At 39.6% G+C, this 25,950-nt stretch overlaps 1 protein-coding gene across 2 annotated transcripts in view; it reads left to right on the top strand.

The window, feature by feature from the left end:
• The window catches only part of PAPLN (papilin, proteoglycan like sulfated glycoprotein), a 79,971-nt gene that overhangs the window by 17,765 nt on the left and 36,256 nt on the right, over positions 1-25,950 (top strand). The window contains exons 3-13 of one of the 2 annotated variants that reach the window (XM_023502283.2): positions 7,558-7,673; positions 11,388-11,448; positions 12,544-12,646; positions 13,347-13,477; positions 15,237-15,360; positions 18,508-18,588; positions 18,849-19,021; positions 20,074-20,197; positions 20,440-20,566; positions 21,742-21,807; positions 24,792-24,999. In XM_023502283.2, coding sequence (XP_023358051.1) covers positions 7,558-7,673; positions 11,388-11,448; positions 12,544-12,646; positions 13,347-13,477; positions 15,237-15,360; positions 18,508-18,588; positions 18,849-19,021; positions 20,074-20,197; positions 20,440-20,566; positions 21,742-21,807; positions 24,792-24,999 — 1,314 coding nt within the window. The remainder of the gene's footprint in view (positions 1-7,557; positions 7,674-11,387; positions 11,449-12,543; positions 12,647-13,346; positions 13,478-15,236; positions 15,361-18,507; positions 18,589-18,848; positions 19,022-20,073; positions 20,198-20,439; positions 20,567-21,741; positions 21,808-24,791; positions 25,000-25,950) is intronic. The other variant, XM_023502287.2, reaches the window with a different exon arrangement.

Below are 25,950 nucleotides of genomic sequence, written 5' to 3'. Positions count from 1 at the left end.
CCTTCTCCATAGATCTAAGAGGTAGAATATCCTTTGTTCTCCTAATTTCCTTGTAGCATCATCCTTTATGTTTAAATTATGAACCTATTTCAAGCTTATCCTAGTATAGAATATTGGGTTTTGGTCAACGCCTAATATCTACTTCACTATTTTCCAGGTTTCCCAGCAATTTTTGTCAAATAGTAAGTTCTTATCTTGGAGGCTTTGGGTTTATCTATTATAACATTTTTTTTTTAAATCCCAGAAGAGAATAGAAAAAGGTTCAGAGAAAAACACAGAGAAGTAGAATCCAATTGAATTGATCACAACAATTTGAATTTTATAATTGAACATATTAGAACATTTTGAAAAAAAATGCAAGCTGCACATAATAGAAATTTGTAGTTTCATTCACAGTCCTTATTTTTTGCTTTTTGCCTATGGAGATGTTTGTTTGTCAAATCTGAAAAATTATATATCAAAAACAATGGTAACAAAGTTACTTATATGCATCATCTCATTTGAGCTGCACAGAAATTGTGGAATGTAAGTTGTTCAGATATCATTATCTTTTTGTAGATGTTTAAGATAATACATTAGGATAGGCAATCTAAGTATTTACATTTAAGTAAGTACTTAAATCTAAATATCATAAAAATGGCAAATCTTAAATCTAAGTATTCTAACTTCTAAGTCCAAGGCTATTTCCCCTATACCAGATCTTTAACCCTGGTGTAGTGTGAATCTGATTAGTTGATAGACAGTCTCTATGCTCTTGGTCAGCTAGATGATGTAATGGATAGAGTATAAGGATAGAAATCAGGAAGACTCAGTTTCTTGAGTTCATATCTAGCCTTAAACACTTATAAACTGTGTGACTTTGAGCAAACCACTTATTTCTGTTTTCCTTAGTTTCTCTACTTGTAAAATGAGCTGGAGAAGGAGATGGCAAACTGCATCATTATGTTTGCTAAGAAAACCCCAAATGATCACAAAGAGTCAAACCCAACTGAACAACAATATACATATATACAATATACAATACAACTATATACATATAATACATACATGTACTCCATGTTTTGCTTCTCCCCTTTTGCAGTCCCTCTCCCTTTTTTTATCCCTTTCTCCTTCTACTAATATTCTTTTTTCTATTACCTTCCTCCTTGCTTTCCTCTTTCTCTTCTTACTTCCCTAAGGGATGAGACAAATTTCTATATCAAATAGATATAGAAATATTTGTCTGATATTCTTTCTTTGAACAAAATCTGATGAAATTAAGATTTACACAATGCTTATCCTCTTCCCTTCTTTCCCTTTTTGCCTCTTCATATAATGGAATTTACCTCATTTTACCTCCCCTTTCCTCTTCTTCCAATACAATTCCTTTTCCACCCTTTGTTTTTTTGAATAAAGGATAAATTAGAGATAAATCAATTGAAGGAAGGCCCTAGAATTAAGAGAGATTGGGAAAGGTTTCCTGAAGAAGATGGATTTTAGTTGGAACTTGAGGGAAGCCAGGCGGTAGAAATGAGGAAGAGACTTTTAGGGATGGGAGAGAGCCAGTGAAAATGTTCAGAGCCAGAATATGAAGTATCTTATTGAAGGAATTCAAGGAGACTGATCTCAATGGATTGATGAATACATGGAGGTGGGAGTGCAGTAAAAGAAGTAAGAAGACTGAAAATATGACGAAGGGCAGGTTCTGAAGAAGGAGTTTGAATCACTGGAGCTCATTGAGCAGGATGGGGATGATTCAATGCTCATAGACTTAGAGGAAGACCCTTCATATGTTTGGGGACTCCCCCTTGCAGAGTATTTTTGAAAGAATGAGGAAAAGGTTTGCATAGTATTGGAGGGCAGTGATAAGCTACAGTCTGCACACACCTGTGCTGGAAATTCCATAGACAACTTGAAGTATCAAAGTAACTGAATTGGAGAATCTAAAAACAACACACAAAAATTATTCTTGCACTTTGCCTTAGGCATAAGAACGTGCCTGGAAAACTAAGTTGTGCCTCCTGAGTACCAGAAGATCAGAAATTTGTTAGTTTAAGTCAAATAGCTCTTTATGCTTCTATCACAGAATTCTAATCCCACCTCAGACTTGTTCTGTGTCCTTAGGCAAGTTAGTTTTATTTTCTGAATGTAGTAAAACAGGATCTTGAACAGTGTGAATTTGAGTTTAGATAATGTTTTACTCTTCTAGATCATATATCCTTTTAAAATTTCTAAGAGCTTTTTAAAAAAATATTGCCTACATTTCTGAATACATCTTGACATCATCTATCCCCTGGACTTAGCAAATCATTCATTGTTCATAACAATGAAAACAAAAAGAAGAAAAAAATTAGTTCAGCAAAATTAACCCACACATTGACCAAAGTCTGATAATATGTCTTGCTCTACAACTGTAGTCCCCTATATCCATGCAAAGAAAGTATGTATATTTTCTTACCTCTTTTCCAGTAGAAAGTAAATACCCTCCTAACTTTTCTGTTGTCCCTCCTCCCTCCTTATTATAATTATTGTTTATGTTATTTTCCTTGTTTGTCTTATTTTACTCTGCACCAATTCGTATAAGTTTTTTCATGTTTCTTTGAAATCTTCAATATCATCATTTCTTTTGACTCAGTAATATTCTATCATATCCATGTACCATAAATTGTTTATTGATCCCTCAGTCAGTGTGTCTACTTTTATATACATACACATATATGTATATATACCTACGTACCTACGTGTGTGTGTGTGTGTGGGGGGGTAAAAGTTGGCTCAAAGGAACAGTTGTATGGGATTACTTCTTTGTGGAAAATGATGACTCAGTACCCCATACCTGTGTAAGGGATGGACAGAATTTATGAGCAGAGAAAAGATGTCCAGCTCTTCTGGCTTCCAGCTTTGAGATGTGATGAATGAAAAGCCAGAGATGTAATTTCTGGGTAATTAAAAGTCATTTTATTAATTATGGATAGTGGATAGGTCATAGAATGATGGTCATTTGGCTTTCTTTCACAAACCAAAGAGAAATTATGTATGCCTCTAAACATTTAAATACCCTTGGAGAGTGGATGTTTCCAATAGGTGGAGATCAACTCTGATTTGTTAACAATTAGTGAAATAATGAATATTATAATGAAAGACGGGCTTATTTTAATGAAGAATTGGGGGCCATGATTCTGAGTGTGTCTTTCTTGGACAAAAAGACTATCTTTACACCCAGACTACCTTGGACAATCTAGACAAAAGGGATCCACCTAGTCTTGTCTGAGAAGAACACAATGGGGCAGAATTTACCTCCATTAGATTCTCTTTGTAAGGTCTTCTAGCAGGATGAGGCGAGTGGCAGGTACCCATAGGTTTTGGGAAATCTTATCTATCGACAATGTCCTTCACAAGAACTGGGCTTTGAATGAGGAAATAAAAAGGAAAAAAAAAAGCCTGGCTCTCCCCAATACTAATTAGTTATTAATAATCATTCTCTCAGAGACAAAAGATATACCATTCCAACCTTTCTTCAAGGGAGAAAGATTCTAGGAAGAAACTAACATGTAGAAGAGTTGACATATTGTTTTCATCCCTCTTTCCCCAATTTGTTGGGGAAAATTTCCAACTAGAAATTTCAGGGAGTTTCCCTTTGAGTGAAATATTGATTTATTTATCTTGGTTGAGCTAAAATTACCTTGCTCTCAATAGAAGAGTTTCTTTAAGAGTATTATCCGGTATATATTCTCATATGTATACTTTTCTGATTTCTGTTCTAGTTTAGACTCTGAAAAATGAGTTTATTTGCTATTTCCTATATGTATTCATTATGGACTTGGCATCTGGTGAGAAGGGGCTCAAACCTTAGAAATAAAACTTGGGGCACTCCTTCCTTCTTCCTCATTAAGGAACAATAATTGGGAGTTTTGCTTGAAACTGAAAACTGCTTCCCTTAGAATAATAATATTTAAGAAGGCAAATAGATACAATTCTAGCCTGTTATCCTTCCTCTCTGAAGAGAGAACAATCAGCGTCTGGCCCCAGCCTTTTGCTTTCCCTACCATAAGGAATCAAAATCTCTCTTGAAAAGAACAGGGGGGAGATATTACAGATATTTGTTCTTGTTTCCCTGTGAGCCACTCTAAACAAATCCATGAGGACATATATAATATACATGGGCAACATGGGCATCCATAAGTCACTATTCCATACATTAAATTAAATTTTAATCTCATGCTATAAAGAATTGAAAATCGAGGGGATGCCTATCAATTGGGGAAATGGCTGAATAAATCATGGTATGTGATTATGATGAAGTACTATTGTTCTATAAGAAATGATAAGCAGGATGCTCTCAGAAAAACCTGGAAAATCTTCCATGAGTTCATGCAAAATGAAAAATATTGTGTACAAAGTAATAACAATGCTGAGAATGACTTTGTTATTCTCAGCAATATAACGATCCAAGACTACTCTGAAGGACTTACAATGAAAAATAGTATCCATCCCCAGACAAAGGATTGATTGTTTCTGAGTACAGACTGAAGCATAGTTTTTAAAAATTTTTTGAGGGTTTTTTTTTTTTGGCGGGGGGAAGAGGGAGATCTGTGCTTTCTTTTATATCATAACTTTTATGGAAATGTTTTGCACAACTATACATGGGCCTTCTTAATGGCAGGGGATGGGGGTGGGGAAGGGGATAATCTGGAACTCAAAATTTTAAAAACAAATTAAAACGTTGTTTTATATGTAACTGGGAAACTAAAAATATTAAAATATTTTTTTAAAATTTCATGTCCAAATTCTTTCTCTCCCTTTTCCTTTTCTACCACCTTGAGAAAACAAGAAAAATAAAACTTCTTTTACAAACATGTATAGTCAAGAAAAATAAATTCCCTCTCTGGCCATGTCCAAAACAAAATATAACTCATTGAATCCATCATTTCTCTCTCTGTCAGGTGAATAGTACATTTTATCATGAATCCTCTAGAATTGTGGTTGGAAGTGACCAATTAATGTTGATCAGAGTTCTTAAATCTTTTAGTCATTTATCTTTATGATATTGTTGTCCTTGTATGACTCATTTTCCTGGTTAAAAAAAAACAAACCAAAAAACAGCATTCCATTTATGTACATACTATAATTTATTTTTCCATTCATTCTCTAATTGATAGATACTCTTGTTTCCAATTCTTTGGTACAACAAAAAGAGCTGCTATGTATTTTTTCCCTCAATAGTATTTTATTTTTCCAAATACATATATAGTTTCCAACATTTATTTTTGTAAGATGTTGTGTTCCAATTTTTTCTCCCTCTTTCTCTTATCTTCCCCCTCCCTAAGACAGTGAGTAATCTGATATTGGTTAAACATACAATTCTTTTAAACGTGTTTCCATATTTGTGATGTTGTATAAAAAAAATTAAACCAAAAGGGAAAAAAACCATGAGGACGAAAAATCAAACAAACAAAAAAACATGTGAAAATACTATGCTTTGATTCACATTCAGTCTCATAGTTCTCTCTCTGGATGTGGATGTCATTTTCCATTGCAATTCTATTAGAATTGTCTTGAATCATTACATTTATGAGAAGAGCCAAGTCTAGCGCAGTTGATCATCACATGGTCTTCTTGTTGTGTACAATGTTCTCTTGGTTCTGCTCACTTTGCATCAGTTCATATAAGTCTTTCCAGGTTTTTATGAAATCAACCTTCTTGTCATTTCTTGCAGCACAATAATATTCCATCACTATCATATATCACAGCTTTATTTTAGCCATTTCTCAGTTGTTGATGCCTTCTTGATTTCTAGCATTTAGCTAACACAAAAAGCTGCTAAAAATATTTTTACACAACTATGTCCTTTTCTCTTTTGGGGGATACATATACATATAACACATACATGTACATTGTATAAATACACAGTGTATCATGCATGTTACAAACACATGTCACAATTTGTATATAATGTAACATAAGTTCGACTTTGAACATTTATATGCTCATGTGTATACATATATCACAATCCATTTCAAAGCTGCTTACCTTATCTGTTGATATCTACTTCTACTTCTTTCTGTCCATTTAAAAAAATGTTTCATTGATATTCTTTTCTTTCCTTTTTTGTTAATGTTATTATCCCTAATTTTCCTATAAAAAAGAAAAACTCTATTGTTCCTTGTCACAAATAAACATAGTTAAATAAAAAAAAATCCATGTTAGTTATGTCCTTAAATATCTGCTTCAGCACTTGGTCAGATGACTTCTGAGGTCCCTTCTAATTCTTAAAATTTCATGGTTATGCTTTTGTTTTGCATTTTGTCTGGGACTTCTGGAGACGATGCTTTGGCTCAAAGAAATGGCTCTGATTAATAACAGCAATTTCAGTTGCTCGGCAGGCTGGTCTTTAAGTAGCCCTTTAATAGTAGGATTTGAAATTGGGGCTTCCTGACTCCAGTCCTGGCACTCTATCCACTGTGTCACCTAGTTGAACTCCCTAGGTTCCTCATGTTCTACATACAGTGGGATGATGCTTTGGTGATACAGGTATAGGGGATGGAACACTTGACTTGGAGACAGGAAAACCTGGGGAGAAATCCTGCCTCACACACTAGCTATGTGACTCGAGGGAAATTACTTAAAACAGTTTCCTCTTCTTTAAGATGGTGGTGATAATAAAAAGATCAGTGAGATCAATATCTTTATATATTTAGTCTTGTCTGATTCTTTGTGACCCCAAGTGCAGTTTTCTTGGCAAAAATACTGGAGTGGTTTACCATTTCCTTCTCCAGCTCATTTTTACAGATGAGGAAACTGAGGCAGACAGGATCAAATGACTTGGCCAGGATCACACAGTGTCTGAGGCCAGATTTGAACTTGGGAAGATGAGTGTTCCTGATTCCAAACTCTGTGCTCTATCCACTGAACCACCTTAACGATCCTTTGCAAATGTCAAAGTGCAATAAAAGTAACATCCTTTTAAAAAATGATTTTAATTTAGAATCAAAGAAACATCGAATAAAGCAGACATTTTCAAATAAGAGGATTATCTGCACTAATCTGTTATATCTGTTACAGCTTGCTTTTCTTTTTTGAGTATCTAAGTTCAACCTGTAGCTTTCAAAGCGCTTACACGTACTTATCTGGGCCTTTTTTGGGTTATCCCTCTCTCTGCATGTTTTAAAAATATTCTGCAATGATTTTCTTTCTTTTTTTCCCTTCCCTTATCCCTATTCCCTTCCTTCATAGTCTCCCCACCATTGGAAAAAGAGAAAAAAAAGGCAACCTTGTAAGAAGAAATATAGTCAAGCAAAACAAATTCCCAAATTGGCTGTGTCTGAAAATGTTGTCTTCCCCAGTCTTATGGAATCAATTGATCATTGAATTTGATCAGAGGCTCTCAAAGCTTTTTTTTTCCCTATAAGTTAGTATTGTATAAATGGTTGCCCTGATTCTGCTTGCCTCTCTCCGGGACCTGCTGGAGTCTCCCCCACTAGCCGGACCCCCCTTAAAGCCAGTTGCCAGGAACTTTCCCCTCCTGGAAAGCCCCCTTAGCCGACCAACCCACCCTCCTGCGTCTTTCCTTCCCATCAGGCAAGGAAGCTGAGAAGGCAAAGTGAAGGCTGGGGCCGCTGGGGAGAGTGGAGCCGATGCAGCAGGACCTGCGGCGGGGGTGTCAGCTTCCAGGAGCGACATTGCTACTCCCAGAGGTACTGAAAGTTCTGATTAAATTTTCAAAAACATCATGACTCGTAAACTGTGACATCTAAGACAGACTAATTATTGGTTTTCTGTTCCACCTGTTATGATCATGAAGGAAGAAGCAGTAGAAAATAAGCAGATCTCACTTTAAGCTCCCAGAGATGTGAATTGATTTTTTTGAAAATTAAGTCATATTTTTACTCCAATATCTTCTGTTTTCATAGCTACATTGTCTCTAGGTTTCTCTAAACCAAACCTCCCTTGTCAATTCAGGAATCTCTCAATTCAGGTCAATAGGTACTTATGCAATGCTTATTATGTCAGGTGTTAAGAAGATGTAAAAGAAATAATACTTTATATAATTCTTTGTTCAGAATCTGGTCTTGGACATGTAACACTTCCTAGCTGTGTGACCCTGGGCAAGTCACTTGGCCCCAATTGCCTCAGCAAAAAACAATAAAATAAATTCTTTGATCAGTCATTTTTCAGTCATGTCTCTGACTCTGTGACTCCATTTGGAATTTTTTTTGGCAAAGGTACTGAAGTGCTTTGCCATTTCCTTCTCCAACTTATTCTACAGGTAAGGAAACTGAGGCAAACAGGTTTCAGTAACGTTGCTCAAGATCACACAGCTAATACAGATCCAAAGCCTGCTTAGGACTCAGAAGGATGGATGTTCCTAATTCCAGACCCAATACATTATCCACTGTACCCATCTAGTTCTTTAAAGATGGGGAAACTGAGTCAGGGAGATTTTGGGCAGAGTCACAGAGCTAGTAGGTGTCTGAACACAGGTCTTCTTAACTTGGTTCCAGAGTCTGATCATGGCACCATATACATAACTGCTTTTCAAAAATACAAAAATAACTGTACAAAGTACTATGTAAAATTATATTATAGTTTGTACAGTTATTTTTGTATTTATGCCTGAGGAAAATTAAATAAAACCTCTTATTATTTTGTCAAGGGAGTTTCTGAAGGGGCTGAGTTAGTAATGTGATCACTTCCAACCCCAAAGGCATCTGCTGTTAACCAGTTTGGGCTGGGCCCCTCCAAAGGCTGGGACCCTCGGTTTTATTTCCTTGGTAAACAGAAGCTTTGCCCTCTCCAGGGACCATGTCAAATGTCCCTGCTTTTCCTTAATCAAAGTTGGAGGTGACCTAGCCTACAAGAAGGAGATCGCGCTGGGGAAATCCTGATTTTTCTAGCCAAGATTGCTCGAGGCAGCTGGGTCTCATAAAGTAACCGACATTCCTGAAGTGTCAGAGAGGGGTGTAATCAGCCAGCCACATCTGAAGCTTGTCTACTTTCCCTAGCTGCAAGTTAGTCCTTTCACAGGAGGATTGGGGTGGCTGTGGAAGTGGGGGAGCACATGAAGCCCTAGAGAGGAACTGGGAATGATTAAACCTTCCTCCTCATTAGAATGTCCATCAATTGGGATTGGTCCAAATGATGCACTGTCAGGCCAATAAGAAAAAAGACATTCCTAGGTTTAAAAAACCCTGTTGGCCCTCTCTTGGGGTCTTTTGGTACCCTTTCGGTACCCTGGTTTCCGTTATTAAGTTCAGCACCCTATGAATAAACTTACATGTAAAATTGCCTCCATTTGCCCTTTTGTTAAATTTTACTCTTGACATGCCTTTGATTCAGGATTCGTCTTGTCCCTGACTTCCCTTGCTTTTCAGATCACTCTTTAAGACTATATAACATTGATTTACATTGATGGAAGGAACTTCCTTACCAGGAGTTCCCTAATGAAAATAGAGGCTCAGATATATATATATATATATATATATATATATATATATATATATATTTTTTTTTTTTTTTAAAGTCTCTTTGCTCCTAAGTAGAAATCAAGTCTTTCAAAGATGTTTCTATCATGTGTCCTCGCATCTCTGGGTACAGGGCTATGTTCATAGTAGACATCCCATAAATGCCAAGTTTCTGATAGACTTAAAGAGACAGAAGTTATTTTTGGTTCCCATAAAAAATTTAAGTCAGAATTTCAGAATCTGTCAGCAAGGTTAGGGAAAAACACCTGGCTAGGCATTTTTAAAAATGCACTCTTGTTTTAAACCAAATATTTTATTTTTTCTCCAATTGCACGTAAGAACAATTTTTAATATCCATTTTTAAAATTTTTGAGTTATAAATTCTTTCCCTTTATCCATCCCCCCCTCACTGAGAAGCACACAATTTTATATAGATTATACATGTACAGTTATGCAAAACATATTTCCATGCTTTGGCTAGGCATGTTTTTTTTAAGATAAGGAGTTGGGGGAAGGAGACTGGACCTGTGATTTCATTGGTCTAGGGAACTCCCAGATGAGGGAACTCTGTCTACCAATGCAGGTAGCACCTTCTCTGAAACTTATAATTTTAGAAAAGAGCCCTTGGAAGTTGAATGAATTATTCAGTCACATAACCATTATGTGTCAGAGGACACATTTAATGCAAGTATTTTGGGCTCCAAAATCAACTTTCTGTCATCTAGACCTCAAACTATAAATAAATATGAATATAAAATATTACATATATATATAATATATACAGGTACATATGGTACATGTGTATGTCTGCTTATATTTAATGCTTTAAAAAATTGCTACTTCTCAATAACTCTTGGGATTATAGCTTCAGGCAACCTAGACCATCCATCCCATTTTATAGATGAGGAAACTGGGACCCAGGGAGGTTAAGTGATTTGTCCAATGTGACACAGGTAGTAAATATCAGAGGTAAGATTTGGGCCAGGTCTTTTGACTCAAGAACCAGTAAATTATTCTATTACCTCATGCTTGCCCATTCTTCTGCCCATAAACCCTCCTTTACAATTCAGAGGAATATTGGGAGGAAGGAAAACGGTCAAAATATTTGATGTGACTTAGGAGAGCAATTTTAGCATCAAATGATGTGATTTAGGGTAAAGTACCAAATTTGGGGTCCAGTCATGTGAAGAATTCACACTGGCCATTCTCTTTGGCAAAAGGTAGATTTATTTAGGGAAGAGGTTACAGACAAAATGAAGGAATACAGTAGACACTGGCGATGATAAATATGAAATGGAGTTGGGAGAGCATATAGTTAGCAGCAATTAATGATGGAAAAGACAGGTTCCCAAGTGGAACTCACAATTAGCCAGGAGAAAGGGAGCAGCCCATGAGATTGGAGCACCCTTAGCTAGCAGGTTAAATCCTAGAAGGAATTTAGCACCCTGAAAGACTTAGCTGTAGGAAGGGGGTACCATGGCTGAGAGGAGGGATACTCTGCATGAGGGAAGGGTGAGGGGAAAGGCAGAATGCCGTGGTGGGCTGTAACCCCCAAAAGGGTTCAGCAAAGATGGCATGAGCAGATTTATGGGGGAGATTTAACTTTGGGGGTTTGACATAATTTGGATTTCTGATTGAACACAGCAAGATGGACATAAGTACCCACAACTTCCCCAGAGAACTATAAGGTTGAACTGATCTCTTCCCTGCTTGCTTCATGGAGTAATTCCCTCAATCCTTCAGTTTTTCTCTGTCAACCTCACCTAGTTGCCCAGGACCTCCTCATATCGTTGGCTATGCAGATTATGGCTCCACAAAGAACAGAGAAGGGTAGAGACAGTCTCATGGCTCCATGTATCTGAGGAAGCAGCAAGAGAGTTTCTTGGGAACTGGGCTGGGTGAGAAGATAGACAGATAACTACTTACTTGTGTGGGCTTGTCTCTCAGGAAAGATGGAAGCTCCAGCTGTATTGGACCCACCCGAAATTACCGTTCGTGCAACACTGAGGTAAGATGCCTCAGACCCATATTTCTTTTCCCCTTCATTAAGCAGCTCTATCTCCCGCAGGACCTCCTTTCATCATCAGGGAAGGATTTTGTTGCTCTCTGGGTAATGCCGAGGTCCTATCTCCCCAATAGAGACCCCACAAAGAGCAGGGCAAGCTCTCCACCAGGGCAACTAGCAGCTGTTCTAGTTTTTACTGGGACCTGGGGAAAGGGAGGAGTGAGTTCATTGTCATATCCCTCAGGCACGTCTGTTGGCTTGTTGCTGAGACCACATCTTGATTATGAAGATTTTTGATTTCACTGCCCACCTCCCACCCCATTAGTGTTTTTCATGAGGAACTTCCAAGTATTTTATGATAGCAGAAGAATGAATCCTTTGAAGGAAGATTCTAGAGGAGGATCCCACATGGAATTATGCTATTTTAAATCCCTGTGGCTATATTTCATTTAGTGTTTGTTAAGTTTAGACAAATCCGGATTAAAGACTGAGTTTGGGAGTTCATACTCCCTATTGTGGAATTGTCTCTACTACGTTCTTTAGCTTCTGAGCCTGCTGGGTGAGAAATAGCTTCTTAGACAAAGGAGTTTCTGTGATTTGGAAGGGACTATCATTATCCTTTCCACATTTTGGGGGTTGGGAGGCAAGACGCTCCCATGGTCTGGAAAATTTGCATAAAATTTTTTGGCCCTCCCTTTGTAGCGGAGAAGAAGTCTGATTTTTTTCCTTTCTCTTTTATGGGGTGTTTACAGTAATCTTATTGTAAAATTTGGGCTGATATTATACAATGCTATACATATAGTTGATGCAGTTCTGAGTTTCTAAACTTCTGTGTTGTCTGCAGCTTCTATAAAATCCCCCCACCCCAATTCCTGTTTAATTTCTTAAGCCAACCTATGATATATCAAAAACATGATTGGGAAAGTCGAGACATGGAAAGGAAAACTGTATTTGGTATCCTCAGTGCTTTACACATGGTTGACATTTTAATACATGCTTGTTGGCTTGAAGTCAATTGGATTCTCCCTTCTGCCTCTCACCTCCTAGAGAAAGTATAGCATCCTATTATGTCCCTCTCTCTTCCTTTCTCCCCTGCAGAGCTGTCCTCAAGGTGCCCGGGATTTCCGAGCTGAACAGTGCGCAGAATTTGATGGGAAGGAATTCCAAGGAAAGAAATACAAGTGGTTTCCATATTATGGAGGTATGAGCTGGAATGGACCATGTTTATTAGCATGGGCTTCCTTGGCATGTCCTGGGATTGCTCTTTTACACAGTATTATTCTTCAGGAATTTTGCTAGTCCCCTTTTGAAACCTAGGACTCCCCCCATAACCTATGGGAGTAAAGACTTTAGTCTTTGGGGCATAGGAATCTCCTGATACCAGAGACCCGTGGAAGGAGAAACTCCCATGTCAATATAATCACCCTTAGAAAGAGAGAAGGATCTTTTGCTTTTTCTGAAGAACTTTGAAATCAGGGCTGATGAGAATCTGTCTGAGTTGTTCTACCTTAATAATGATCATATCTGATTGAAAAATACATACACATGGCAGCTGGGTGACACCATAGTGCACAGTGTTCTGGCTCTGAGTAAGGAAAACTCATCTTCCTGAGTTCAAATCTGTCCTCAGACATTTCCTAGTTATGTGACCCTGAGCAAGTCACTTATCCCCGTTTGAGGGATGGTTTGAAAGAGGAGTTTGATGAGACTTTACTTAGTAAATTCCTATTTACTTACCCAGTGTAGCTTGGGATTTGGATGATCTGGTTAATAGAATATTCAAGTATTGCCATAGTCAGTATCTGCTTTTAGGGTAACTCCAAAGCAGGCTAGTTTGTTTTTGAGCAGGAAAAGAAAGCTCATCTTTTGGGATTTCACCTTCTTCCCTCTTCCCTCCCCAGCTGCCAATAAGTGTGAGTTGAACTGCATTCCCAAGGGGGAGAACTTCTACTACAGACACAAGGAGGCTGTGGTAGATGGGACCCCGTGTGAGCCGGGTAAACTTGATGTCTGTGTGCAGGGCACTTGTCAGGTGAGCCATTGACCTGCCCTCCCTCTACCTTTCATGGTTCCTACCCAGAGCTAAGATTCATCTCTCCAAGATGATCAGTTTCTACTTTATTGTCAAATCTGTGGCCTTTTGGAGTCTTTTGTCTGCTGATCATCATTTATTTTTCTAGACACTGTCCTCCCTAAGTTTTTATGAGAAAACATTGTCTGATTTTTCTTCCTCAACTTCCTTTGATAGATCTGTGTCCCACTATCCTATAAATTCCATGGTTCTATTTTTTAAAAATTTATTTTTATTTTATTTTTCCAAATATATGCAAAGATAGTTTCAACATTCATCTTTGCAAAACCTTGTGTTCCAAATGATTTTCTCTCTCCCTCTTCCCCCTCCCCATGCAAGACAGCAAGCAATCCTATATAGGTTAAACATGTGCAATTTTTCTAAACATAGTTCTATATTTGTCATTCTGCACAAGAAAAAACAAGATCAAAAGGGAAAAAAACCACAAGAAAGAAAAAAAAAAAAGCAAATAGCAACCACCAAAAAAAAGAAAAGTGAAAATACTATGCTTTGATCCATATTCAGTCTCCATAATTCTGTCTCTGGATGCAGATGACTCTATCACAAATCTATCAGAAGTGCCTCATTGAAAAGAGTCAAGTCCCAGGATTTTCTTGAGTCCTCTTCATTCTCTCTCTCCTACCTCTCCTTTTCCCTCTCCCCTTTTCCCTTCCTTCTGGTCTTCTCCCTTCTCTCTCTTTAATTTTTCCCTTTCTTCTCTTTCTTCCTTTTTCTCCCCTTCTCATTCTCTTCCTTCTCCTTTCCTTTCTCTCCCCCTCTCTCTTTCTCCCTTCACAAATCTGACATGTCTAAAACTGAGCTCATTATCATTTCTCCCAATTCTTTCCCTTTTCCTGACTTCCCTTTTTCTGTTGAGGCTACCACTTTTCTTACAGTTACCCAGATTTGCAACTTCAGAATTACCCTCAAGGCCTTCATTTCCTTCATCTCTTATTTCAGTAAATTGCCAAATCTTGTCAATTCTGCCTTCACAAGCTACATTACACCCATCCCCTTCACCACAGTCACCACTCTGATTTTAGACCCTCTCGTTTCTTGCTTGGACTATCTCAGCAGCCTAATTGGCCCCTCCTCCCCAATATGTTCTCACTTAGCTGAGCTTTTAAATTAATAGTCCTAAAGCACAAACCTGACCATGCCTTTCCTCTGCTCAAGGAGCCTTATTAGCTTCTTCTTGTCTCTAGGAAAAAATATGAACTTTTCTTATTGGCTTTTAAAGCCCTTCATCATCTGGCCCTAGCTACCTTTTCTTTTTTCTTTAATTTTTTTTAATTAACAAAAATTTATTCTATTTCTCTATCATCTCCCCCTCCAAAAAATTAGGGAAAAAAATCCTGCATTAATAAATGTCAATCTACCCTCACACTCTACCTCCCAATTAATTTGGTCTACTTGTTGTTCCCTGTATGCGGCTTTCCTTGTGCCATCTTGGTGCCTGGCCATCCATTCCCCATGACTGGACCAAATTCCTCCTCATCTACCTGAGGGAATCCCTGATTTCTTTCATCTCCTCCCAGAAGCCTAGTCAGAATCTGGTCTCTTAGAATAAGCAGGAGAAGAAAGAGTTCCGTGACTCCACCATTGGGCACATGGGAAGGTCTCTTTTTTCCTCATCTCTTTTATTCAGTTGGAGCTTAACGAGATCGGCTTCTTTTTTCTCTCACTCTCTCCTCCCTCTCCTGTGCGTGGGCCTAGGCAGGCCGTTGGCTGTGACCACATGCTTTACTCCTCCACAAAGGAAGACAAATGTCTGCAGTGTGGGGGTGATGGCCGGACCTGCTATCCAGTCAAAGGCACTTTTGAGGCTAATGACCTCTCCAAAGGTAGGAGGCCCTGGCCTTGACCAGTGTTGGAACTGGGGAGAGATAACTTAAATATATTCTGTCTGATCATCTGGTGTGTGTGTCTGCATATATATGGAATTTTTCCCTTTTCCTAAAATCCAGTCCCAGATGTTTACTTCATGTCAGACCTCTATAGCCTTTTAAAGTACTCTTTCCCCTTGGATTTCCTCTTTAGGTTTATGTCACAGCTCCCTTCCCAGATAGACCCAATACCTTGGGTCACTGCTCCCTTCCCAGATAGCCCCAGTTCCTTGGGTCACTGCTCCCTTCCCGGATAGCCCCAATACCTTGGGTCACTGCTCCATTCCTAGCCCCAATACCTTGGGTCACTGCTTCCTTCCCGGATAGCCCCAATACCTTGGGTCACTGCTCCCTTCCCAGATAGCTTCTCTCCCGGGGTAGCTGCATTAGCATTGGGGATCATCACCAGGACAGGCTTAACTGCCCCAACATTCTCTTCAGCTTCCTCTGTGCAGGCTACAGCCAATGAACTTAGAGAGGTCAGGAGTTTTTCCCAAGAACAGCACTTGAGCCTTAGATAACACTTTCTGTGATTCCAGTAAAAAACAAAAACAAAAGCCCAATTTTTAAAATTATTCATTTAATTGCTGTTGTTCATTCATTGAATCATGTCTGATTGTGTCCCTGTGGAGCATAGCATGTCAATACTGTCCATGTGGTTTTCTTGGCAAAGTTGCTAGAGTAGTTTGCCATTTCCTTCTTTAATGGACTAAAGAAAACAGAGGTTAAGTTATTTCCTCAGGATCATGCAGCTAATAAGAACCCAGGTTCTTTCTGATTCCAGGATCTATCAAAGGAGTTCCCACAACTCCCTGTCCTGCGCCAAAACTCATCATTTGGGGACACAACCCTGAACCTCTTCATTTGACTCCCTGCCCATAGGGAATTGAGGGGAGCCGAACCTTGTCACTCCCTCCTGAATTTCCCTTGTTATTCTACTGAATATTTTTAATTTAAGTTAAATTAAATCTTATTCTTTTCATTGAAAATCTATTTTCTCCTACCTCTTCCTACTTTTTCCCTTCCCTCCCCTCAAAATAAAAACAAGACCTTTGTAAACAAGTAAGTTGAGTTAATAAGCAAGTTCCTGCAGTGGCCATGCCTTCTAAATTGATGTCTCAAACTGCATTCTTTTAAAATAATGAACAAGTTTCTTTTTTCCAACATTGATTTTTATAAGATTTTGAGCTCTCAAATCCTGCTCCTCCTGCATCCCCAAGACAACAAGCAACTGATATGTTATATACATGCAATCGTGTAAAATATATTTCCATATTAATTTTATTGTGAAAGAAGAAACATAAGAGAAACACACACACACACACACACACACACACACAGCTGTGGGTAATGTTTTCCAATATGAATCTTTTGGAATTGTCTTGGATTGTTAGGGAGTTGAGAAGAGCTAAGTCATTCGTAGTTGATCATGGCACAATTTAATGGTCTCTTACTTTCCAAGAAATTACTTTGTATTTACTTTTCATTGAATTTATCCCTGAAAACTTTGTTTCACCTGGTAGAAGGAAAGTGATTTTTTTTTCACCTCCAGTGCCTAGAAAAATACTTTCTACTTAAAATCTACTTATTAAATGATCGTTGAAATTTTGAATGAATGGATGCATGTTTTCTGATAGTCCAAGTCATGCAGAGGTGACATCCAGAACTAGAGGTAGTAGGGGCAAACTAGGTGATCCAGACAATTCCTAGGGGGTCGGGCACTGGATTTGGTGGGGGTCTCTCTAAGGATTGCTGGTCATCTCTCCAGTGAGTAAGTGAACATGTATATGTGTAGGAACATTTATTAATCTTCTACAATATACCAGCTACTGTGTCAAGAGCCAGGGATACGGAAAAAGGCAAAAGATAGTTTTTGCCCTTGAGGAGCTAGTGATCTGTCAGAGTCCAGCTCCTGTAGGGCAGTGAAGAATGTGACAACATACCGGGACCAGGCAGAGAAGTCCTGATTATGGACTCTTCGAACTTTATTGATCAGAGAGACAAATATATATACCTCAAATGCTCATAGACTTGATACAAAGTACACTCTGAAGTTCCTATAGTTTTTTCTAACAAACAACATCTACTGAAATGTAAATGAGTAAGATCTGGATCTTGGTTAATTAGACAAAGATGCAAATAATTGAGTAAATTATCAGGGTAAAGTTTATTGTGTCATTGTCTCGAGTATCTTTCTCCCAACTATCTTTAGTCTCCTTGTGGACATTCTTTCCTGTCCTAAGTTCAAAGGTTTGGCTTTAATCTGTTGAAGAGTGTTTGCATTTTGTTTCAGGCACTAGAATTCTAATTTATAGTATTACAAAGCATATCTCTGCTATTGATAAAAGAGATGTAAGTGAGCCAAGTTATAGTAAGATTTAAGACCTGGGATGGATTTTTGCCTCTATATTGATCCAGTTCAAATGATTATGTACAAAGAAGCTGTAAACAGGACAAAGGGGAAATAATTAAGAGATGGAAGGCAGTAGAATTAAGAAGGATCAGAAAAGCCTAAGGGGATTTTAGTTGAAACTTGAAGAAAGCCAGGCAAGCCAGGGGTTAGAGATGAGGAGGAGGAACATTTCAGGCACAAGGGATGACTGATGAAAATGTCCAGATTTGAGAGATGTAGCATCTCGTTCCAGGAAGAACAAAGAGATCAGTGTCACCCAAATAAAGGGTTCATGGTGGTGGTGGTGAGTTGCGTGGGTGTGTATGTGTGTAAGGTATAAAAAGATTGGAAAACTGGATCATGTTTGACTAACATGGAAATAAGTTTAAAATGATTGCACATGTATAATCTATATCAGTTTGCTGTTTTGAAGAGAGGGGAAGTAAGGAGAAAAAATTTGAAATTCAAAATCTTACAAAAATGAAGCTGAAAATTAAATAATAATATAATAAACAAATATATATATATTTATATATAAATAAATAGTAAAAATGATTACATGTAATTTGAAAAATAAAATACTATTGAAGAAAAAAAATGAATGTGTGTGTTTGGGGTGGGAGTGGAGGAAACGCATCTAGGAAATGCAGTCTAGGAACGCGGCATCACTTTCCTCGACTTTCCCAGTCTCATGATATTACTGTCTCCCTCAGGTTACAACCAGATTTTGGTCATTCCTGCAGGAGCCACCAGCATTCATATTGCAGAAGCTGCAGCCAGCAGGAATTTTCTGGGTATGGACTAACAGGTCCTGTAGCTGATGTTACCCTCAGACTTCCCTGAGGCTAATCCATAAGCAGAATCTGGCTACAGGAACAAATCCTGGTCCCCATTTCCCAAACTCACTACCCTGTAGTCATGGCTTATGGGACTGGACCATAGGGGAGGAGAAGAAGCATAGACAAAGTTGTGAGACATCAGCCCTTTTCTCATGGGGACTTTCCTGGCTACTTTCTTCTTCCTCTCCCCCCCCCCCACCCTTGTCATCCCACAGCAGTGAAGAATGTGCGAGGGGAGTACTATCTGAATGGCCACTGGACAATCGAGTTTGCCCAGGCCCTGCCCGTGGCCAGCACCATTCTTCAGTATGAACGAGGGTCTGAGGGGGATCTGGCACCCGAACACCTGCACGCCCGGGGACCGACTTCTGAGCCCCTGGTCATCGAGGTGAGTGGAGCCAGCTGCTTTTTTCTGTCCTCCACCTCTAACCCATCGAAGTGGGGATGATTCTAGGTTTGGGAAGAGGGCAATACCTACACTGAGAATGTGGAGCGTTTCCTTATAGTTTTCTATGGCAATAGGGGTTCATATGGGAACATTTATTCACCCCTTAGTATTTGCCCTGCGAGAAGTAGTCATGGCCACCTAAAGCAGAGGTGCTTTAGAAAAATATTTTAATAACTGTATTTTAGTATAATTGGTTTCTTTTATAATCCTATGTTTTTTTTATTTGATGCATTAAAAACAATTATTCTGAGAAGGGAACTATGAGCTTCATCAGACTTCTAAAGAATCTACCTTGATCTTGAAAACATACTACCTTGATCTTAAAAACTTTGGCACAAGAATTGATCCCTGACATCTCAATCAAAAAGGAGAGGGGAGCAGGAAGGGAGAGAGCAGAATAGAATGAATAGAGCACATTGGGCCAGAATGGGCTCTAAGATAAGGTATAGGGTAGGATTTGAACCTAGAAATCCTGACCCTCAAGTATATTGCTCGACCTCAAGTCTCGGGTCCATCCTCTTCTGCACTCCAGCAGTAGTGTGGGCAGAGGCAGTGGAGGGGAGTAGACTGGAATATCAAGTAGCCTAGGTTTGAGCCCTGCTTGTGAGATTTGTTAATTGTGGCAATTATGGGCAAAGATCATGGGTTTGGGATCTCTTTATCTGTGGAATAAGGAGCACAGATCTCATAGGACTCTTCTTCCTATTTTGTTGTGGTGAACAAATAAGAGAATGAGAAGCTCCTTGTAAACTTGGAACCTGCCATAATTATTTCTATTGGAAAGGGAGAGAAAAACAAAGAAAGAGGGAGAAAGGAAGAGAAGTGGAGAGGGAGAGAAGGAGGGAAAGAGAAAGGGAGAGGGACAGGGAGAAGAGAGAGAAAGAAAAGAGAGAGAATAGCAGGAGCACAGAAGTACTACCCTAGGAAATGGGGCAGGAAATCTGTGTCTTCTTCACTGGTTTGGACATAGATGATTTCTTTCTCTATTTCAGCTTATCAGCCAAGAGCCCAACCCGGGGGTGGAATATGAGTATTACCTGCCCCACCAGCCCTTGAACACTGGCTTCAGCTGGAATCACGGCTCATGGAGTGACTGCAGTGCAGAGTGTGGAGGAGGTGAGCAGAAAGGTCACCCAGGAGTTGAGATAAGAGTCATTGAGAGGAGAGAGGAGGTTCCAAGCTAGAGAAAGGACACAAGGGAGGGTGAGGGTCCACAGAACCCAGGAGGTCTCCAGCTCCATTGACATCCAGGACCCTTGCCCATCCCTCAGTGAGTTGTTGGACAAGACCCAGCTATACCTGTGGAGACACGGGTCTCCAGGCTGTGCCCGGCTCATGTGGGCGCCCCTTCTTGACAGGCTATCAGACACGCCTGGTGTTCTGTACCACGGACAATGAGGTTTACCCTGATTATATGTGCCGACATAAGCCCCAGCCATCTGACAATCGCACTTGCAACCTTCAGGCCTGCCCACAAACCAAGCGGTAAGCCCTACCTATGACCCTTTCTCCCTTCTCCCTTTGCCCTTCAGCAGAGTCCTAAGACAGGGTTGGGTCAGACAGTATCAGGGTTAGTCCTTTCTCTAGGATAGATAATCTCAGGTGGGGTTAGGAGTGAGAGAGGGACAAGATAGGTATTACCCATCTGACAAATATTGCCCAGGGTGAAATATCGAGCTGCTGTACTAGATAAGGATGGGAGAGGAGTGTCCGGGAAAGGGATTCTTTTTTCTGGCATCCTGAAATCCAGCGGTTGCCCAACAAGCATCTATGAAGTACTTCTGTGTTAAGCACTGAGATGCAAAGAAAGGACTGTTTTTAGTCTCTATCCTCAAGGAGCGTACATTCTAATGGAGATGACAACATATAGACAATTGGGTAGATATAAAATATAAACATATATATAAAATATAAAATATATAATAAGATGGAAGGGACTCTTAAGAAGCCTCCTGACATAACTATCTCCTGTCACCTTTTCTCCTGATGTGGGCAGATGATGCAAGGCAGGAAAATAGGCTTACAGTTTCTAACTCTTCCTCAGTAAAGAGGAGATCCTATTCAGAGGAATGCCAACCAGAGCCTTGTAGAGCTCAAAAGGAATCATTCAAGATGCAAACCACCAAACTCCCCAAGTAAGCTTCCAGGGTCCTTCAACACCTAAAGTCCAGACTATTCGGAGAGTGGATCTGAGGTGTATTTCCTCCAGAGTTCCCCTCTAGACACAGGGCTTGGAATCAAGGTAGGACTTGGTTGTGATCTTTACCCTTCCTTCCCTTCCCTTACTTACCACATTAGAACTAAGGGGCAGCAGAAAAGAAATTAATACTTTCGCATCTTAGAAAAGACTCAGTCTGGCTCTTTGGTAAGCTTATTTGGGGAGTATGGTGGATTGCATCTCAGATGAGCTCTAGAAGACTCCGGTTGGGATCTCTTTAGCCAGTTCAGTGTCCTGTGGTAGGAATATGCATGGATGGAAGAGATTGTGCTCTGAGCCATCCCAACTTTTGTGAAATCCCATGGAGTCATTGCATCAGAGACTAACCTGGGGAGCCTCCCAGGAAAGAGAGGTAGCTGGTTGCATGGCCCTTTCTTCCCTGGTCTCAGAACGAGAAATGCTTTTATTGGCCCTTGCAAATCCCTTTGTTCTGTGTACAAAGGATCTCATACCTCCACCCGCCGGGAGTGTGGAGCCATGGCCGAGCCCGAGGCATGTGTGGGAAAAGGTAATTGAGGGCAAGGGTGGGCATCCCGGGAGTACCCTTTCTCTGTCAGCCTAGCCATAGATGTAGAAGTTCTAAAGTCTGCAATGGTGAGCCCACTGAGAGCATCCCTCAGCTGGGCAGGGGCTTTGGGTTAGTGTTGGAGCTTCTCTTACTCTCTGTCCCCTTAGTGGGGAAGGTGATGGGCATTGGAGCTTTGCATGGCAACTGTGGCATCTGGAAATCTAGAGGATCTTTGCCATTTCAAGCTTTTTCAGCTTCTCTGTAGATTGAGTTTTGTCTTCTGAAGAAATGCCAGTTTTTTAAATTTTTAAAAATTTGTTACTTTTAACTATTTACTTTTATAATATTTTGATATATTTGATTTGGTTTATAATATTTTGAATTGATTTATTTTTTAAAATTTATTTATTAGTTTTCAACAATTTACTTTTATAATATTTTTATTTTTATTTTTTCCTCCCTCTGTCCCTAAGATGGCAGTCAATCTGATAAAGGTTATTGTACATGTACAATCACATTAAACATATTTCCACATTAGTCATGTTGTGAAAGAAGAATCAGAAAGGGAAAAATTATGAAGAAGAAAAAAACAACAAAAAAGTGAAAATGGTAGAATTTGATTGCCCTTTAGACTCCATAGTTCTTTCTCTGGATGTGGATAGCATTTTCCATCAAAAGCTTTTTGGAATTTTCTTACGTCGGCATATTGCAGAGAAGAGCAAAGTCTATCAAAGTTGATCATCTATACAATGTTGCTGTTCCTGTATACAATGTTTTCCTGGTTCTGTGTACTTCACTCAGCATCACTTCATATAAAAATTTCCAGGCTTTTCTGAAGTCTGCCTACTCATCATTTTTTTGGGAGGAAGATGCAAGGCAATTGGGCTTAGGTGACATGCCCAGGGTCACACAGCTAGTAGGTGGTTAGTGTCTGAGGTCATATTTGAACTTGGATCCTTCTGATTTCAGGGCTGGTGCTCTATTCACTGTGCCATTAACATACCCCCTCTAGCCATTTCTTATAGAACAAAAATATTCCGTTATTCATATACCACCATTTTTACAGCCATTCCCCAGTTGATGGGGACATGCCAGTTTTAAAATCTAGTTTCCAGGAGTTGGGGGGGGTCGGGAAGTGGGAAGAAGGACAGGCACCTGGAAGAGAAGGTTGAGACACTGAGATAAATAAAAATATTTTAGGACTTAATTTTGTCCTAAGCCCCTCATTTTATAATAGAGAAAACTGAGGACTAGAGGAAAAAATTAATAACCAAGTCTGCTTTAGGACCTGGATATGTGGTAAAAAGAATACTGAACTTGGAGTTTGAAGATTTGGATTCAAACCTAATTATTGTGTGACTCAGCAGAAGTCCCTTAACCTCTTTACATCTCAGTTTTCTCATTTGTTAAATAGGATAATAATACCACTATTATTGGTTAATATTATTAACATGGTTGTTGTGATGATCAAATGAGATAATGTATATAAAAGTGTTTGGCAAAATTCTATATAAAAATTACCTGCTATCATTAATCATTTATTAAGCATTTACTGTGTGCCAGGCTTTTTGCTATACATTGGGATGCAATAAAAAGCAAAAACACAGCCCTGACTCTCAAAGAATTCAAATTCTACAATTAGGTTTCAACATGTGAAAAATTGTACATCTAAAATATATACAGTATGAAGTGGAAAGTAACTGAAAAAGGACACTTGAGGATATATACTAGCAGGGATAGGAAAGGATAGAAAGGCCTTCTGAGAAAGGTGGAATCTGATCTGAGTTTTCAAAGAAACAAGGGAAACTAGAAGGCAAAGGGGAGGAAGGAGACTAGACATGAGTCCAGCCAGTGAAAAGGTGGGGAATGAAAAGACAGGGCATTTTGTTCAGAGATCAGCTGAGAAGATCAAGTGCTGCTGCAAAATAGGGCATGTGGAAACAGTCCATCAAATATTTATTAAAAACCTACTATGTACCAGGAAACAAAAAGAGGCAAATGACAGTAATAGGCGCCCACAGTCTAACGAGAAAACAAATGTATACAAACAAGCTACATAGAGAATAAGTAGGAAATAATTAAAACAGAGAGTAGCATTAGAATTGAGAGGGAAGTTAGTTAGCTCTTCCACATCGTGGGGGTCAGGAATGCAGTGTGCCTCCTGTTCTGAAAAATCCTTGTGAAATTTTTTGGCCCTCCCTTTATTCTGGAGGAAAAGTCTGAATTATTGTGGTATTAAAAGATAAAATATGCTGATGTTATACAATACCGTACATATATTTTATGCGTTTCTGAGTTTCTAAACTCCTATGTCTGTGGCTTCTGCAAAACTCCCAGAAAATTTCCACCTAATTCCTTGTGCCAATTTGCGATCTATTGAAACTGCAGTGGGGAAATTCATGATGTGGAAAATTGCAATGTGGAAGTGATAATTGTAAAACATTGGAAAAATGGGAAAGAGGCCACGTTGTGAAGAGTTTAAGAAGTCAAACAGTATTTCATATTTGATCCTGGAGGTAATGGGGAGCCAATGGAGTTTATTGTCTTAGGGGGATGAGATGATCAGTCCTGTACTTTAGAAAATCACTTTTTAAATATTATTATATATTCATAGGTTCATTTGATCCCCACAATAACTCTAAAATAGGGAGCTGTGGTTGTTATTACACTATTGTTTTTGTTATTATTTGTTATCATTTTGCAGAGAAGTTGGGTGACTTGTCCAGAATCAGACATTAAGTTAGTGATGGGGACAGAGCTGGAATCCAGGGTCTCCTTCCTTTTCATCCAGTGCCTTTCCATTCGTGCTACCTAGGACTGACTTTTCACTGAAGATATATGAACAAGCAGCCTTAGCATACAAGTGGCAGCCTCCTGTTTAGGGAGATGGGCAGGAGTGCTAGGAGATCCAGGGAAGGAGCTTCCTGCTCCATCCTGCTTGGCTTCAGAGCCCAGAGGTGGTCTAGCTTCTTTTCCCCTTGCAGCTGGAAGGCTGGGCCATGGAGCGCCTGCTCAGCTCCATGTGGAGGAGGATCCCAGTCCCGCCATGTCTACTGTGTTGTATCTGATGGGGCAGGCACAGAGGAGGCGACAGATGAAGATTCGTGTGCAGCTCTGCCAGGGAGACCCCCAAACACACGCTCCTGCAACCTGCACAGGTGTGCAGCATGGAGCTCAGGGCCCTGGGGAGAGGTGAGTCTGACTGGAGATGGGGAGTCAGAGAGGAGCCCTGAAGGCCAGGACCAAACAGAAATAGAATGAGATCTGCTTTGTTCTGGAGACCAAAATGCCCAGAAGTGTATGTGTGTGTGTGTGTGTGTGTGTGTGTATGTGTGCGGGCATGTGTGCATGTGCTCTAAACCATGCACTCTTGCATAATGACCATGTGTGGTTGGGGATGGGGATGGGGGGCATAGCAAGGAATTGACCATTTGCTGCCTCTGGCTACAGAAGGCCTTCTTTGCTACAGCAGACTGGATAATTTCCATAAAGCTGGCAAAGTTCCCTGAGGATAGCCCACTAAATAGATGTAATGTGAGACTGGTTGACAACAAACTAGTCCTTATGAGAATGTATATGCTCTTATGAGCATGTGCAGCTTTCAGTACATGTGCTCTTTGACAGCTTGTCATATGACGAAGAAACAAACTGCTGATTGGTGGCTGAGCTGGAACAGGTGTACATGCAAAAGGCACTAAAAGAAAGTCCTTTATGGCTTTCCTGCCTGGTTGTGTTCAAGTGAGGAGGCAGACTGCTATAAACCTCTGGGTGGGGAGAGCTCTGCAAAACTACCCCAGTCTTGGGCAGAATTAGGGTTACATGGGGTTTTCAGATCTGTCAAGTCACCCAATATAATAAAAATGCAAAGTTGGGGGAGCCTGAAAGTTGACAATGCTCAATGCTAATCCCACAAATCTTGGTAGGATTGTCATCTTGGGAAATGTACTGTTTCCTCTCTGGATCTTAACTGTTATTGTGTCATTTCAATTGTGTCCAACTGTTTGCAACCTTTGGTGGAGATATTGGAGTGGTTTGCCATTTTTTTCTCCAACCCATTTTTCAGATGAGGAAACTGAGGCAAACAGAATTAAGTGGCTTGCCCAAGGTCACCCAGCTAGGAAGTATCCGAGGCCAGATTTGAGC

This window comes from Sarcophilus harrisii, chromosome 2, assembly GCF_902635505.1.
Source record: "Sarcophilus harrisii chromosome 2, mSarHar1.11, whole genome shotgun sequence".
Lineage (NCBI taxonomy): Eukaryota > Metazoa > Chordata > Mammalia > Dasyuromorphia > Dasyuridae > Sarcophilus > Sarcophilus harrisii.
This window is presented reverse-complemented; position numbering and strand designations above follow the sequence as displayed.